The sequence below is a fragment of the Notolepis coatsorum genome, assembly GCF_963971535.1.
Source record: "Notolepis coatsorum genome assembly, chromosome: 3".
Taxonomy (NCBI): Eukaryota; Metazoa; Chordata; class Actinopteri; order Aulopiformes; family Paralepididae; genus Notolepis; species Notolepis coatsorum.
In genome coordinates this window covers 94,031,666-94,033,888 of record NC_140167.1, presented here as the reverse complement: position 1 = coordinate 94,033,888, position 2,223 = coordinate 94,031,666, and the positions used below count along the sequence as shown (strand labels likewise).

The 2,223-nt window shown below is 44.4% G+C and overlaps 1 protein-coding gene across 1 annotated transcript in view; it reads right to left on the bottom strand.

The window, feature by feature from the left end:
* Positions 1–1,887: 1,887 nt before the first annotated feature.
* The window catches only part of LOC311225911 (uncharacterized protein), a gene marked incomplete at its 3' end in the record, with an annotated part of 119,816 nt that continues 119,480 nt past the window's right edge, over positions 1,888–2,223 (bottom strand). The window contains exon 4 of the mRNA XM_084311302.1: positions 1,888–2,223. This exon is cut by the window's right edge and continues 236 nt beyond it. Coding sequence (XP_084167428.1) covers positions 1,888–2,223 — 336 coding nt within the window.

The window sequence follows — 2,223 nt, the reverse complement described above, 5'->3', positions numbered from 1 at the left end:
GTGGAGTGCAGCGGTGGGCGCGTGCACCACCACATCATCCAAGTAGATGCTGACCCCCTGGATGCCAGCCAAAATGAGCGACATTATTTTCTGAAAACAGCTTGGGGCTGATGACAGGCCAAAAGCCATGCGCTTGTACCTGAAAACCCCCACATGTGTGACAAACGCTGTGAGGTCCATACTGCCCGGTGCCAGGGGAACCTGCAGGTAGCCGTGACGTAAATCCATTTGACTGAAAATCGTGGAGCCATGTGTGGTATATTTCCCTGCTCAAACTGTCAAATTATTATGGAAAATGGGTATGTTTGTTGAGTCTTGAGTCCCAAAGGTCAACGGCTCCAGAAAAAGGGGGAACTTGGTAAAGGACCAGTGCACCACACACTTTAGATAGGTTCTATTTTCTCCCCAAACAGTTAGTTAAAATACATGGGTTTTTGAAGTCTCATTAGTAAATCCCTAAAAAAGGAGATCAGTAATGTACATACGCTTTTTATAATACATCACAAGTAAAGTGATTGATTAGATTATGCACTATTTGGTCTGGGCAAACTGGACCTAGGGTGAGGATCTCCCTGAGTAAGCAACCCCCCGGGAGATCACACTATATGTAAATACGACAGGATACTGGTCACGTTGGTCGGCCAGCTTTAAACATTAGAACAGATGGCTGTGTTGATCTTATCATCCCACACAATGGGCCTGTCAACAGACACCCAGTCATGGTGACTGATAAGGCCAACTGTAAAACAGAAAAGTGCTCTAAAAACAGCCTCCAGACAGGAGGTGTAGGAAAACACCCAGCTGCTATCTACTTCAAAGACCGGTTTCATGTGACTGTAGCCGGCCCTAAAATGGCTGGTGAAACTCCTCCTGTGCACAGGAACAGAGAGGAAAATACTTTTGGACAAAAACGTAGTTAATGTAATATTAGACATTCATACTGTACAGGACAATAACAGAATAATATAGATCTTTTTAATCATGTCAGTTTAAGATTAAGTAGGAAGTTTGTGGCCATTTGGAAACTGACTTAGATAAAAAGGTGGTTTAGATTAATGGTAAACTATTCAAAAATATGTAGTAACTAACTATAGGATAAGTAATAACTGTAAGACAATAAAATAGAATATATAGATTCTCTTTTATTGATCTTAGGACCAAAAGTAGCCAAATTCAGGCATACTAAGTCTAGGAAATTCGGCAAAAGAACTAACCTGTTAGGTAATTAAAGTTAAGAAATAATCCTTGGGTTTTAAGTTAGTAAAATCAAATATTATACCTTTAAAACGCTAAGACTCTAGAACAATATTCTTGTTCTTAAACATTAAAGCCGGCCTCTTCCAGGGTCAGAGGTGACGGCAGGCCTACTCAAAATGGCCGCTGAAGACAGACTGCCGTACGACAGAAGACACAGAGACGCTTTTTGAAACGACCCCATCACAAGCAGCCGAACCAGAGCAGACCGTTGGAAGCAGAGAACGAGAACAAAGGAAATCAACAACTCATCAACAAATGAAGACCATTCTTTAATCTACTCTCTTAGACTGGTGTTCAATGACAAACGGCATAGAGTTTGTGACCATTGAATATCATTGCACAATCCATTTTTTAATTGAACCAGATCAGCTGTTGTTCACTTTTGGACTGTGACAATAAAAGCGGATTTTTACATTAAATCCATTCTCTTCTCTTCATTGGGTGCTTCCACTCTTGCCGCCGTTCCTACAAGACCGTGTTGGTCTTTATAAGTATTAGGGGTTTAACAGACGGACAAATCACAACGCAGGGTATTATATACATCAGGTTTTTAGAGACTGAACCATCCACCCCTAATACTATACATGGAAATGGCTAGTCAGCTCCTCCGCTGTGGGGAGGGGATACTTGTCAGGGATGATGGCTTTGTTTACGTCTGTCAGATCGACGCAGAGACGCAGTCCGCCCCCCCCGTTTCTTGGCTATCACCAGGTTGGACACCCAGGGCGAGGCGTTGATCGGTTCTATGACGTCCTCCTTCACCAGACGATGAATCTCCTCCTCCACTGCGTCACAGAGGGCCAAGGGAATGCGCCGCAGCGGCTGAATGACGGGTCGGACAGACGTGTCCACAGAGGGCTGGTGCACAAATCCAGTCATACAGCCCAGGCCTTCGAACAGTGTCGGGTGATGGTCAGGCCAGGACGCGGTGACCTGCAGGACGCGTAGACCCCCAGCGTCGGTCAA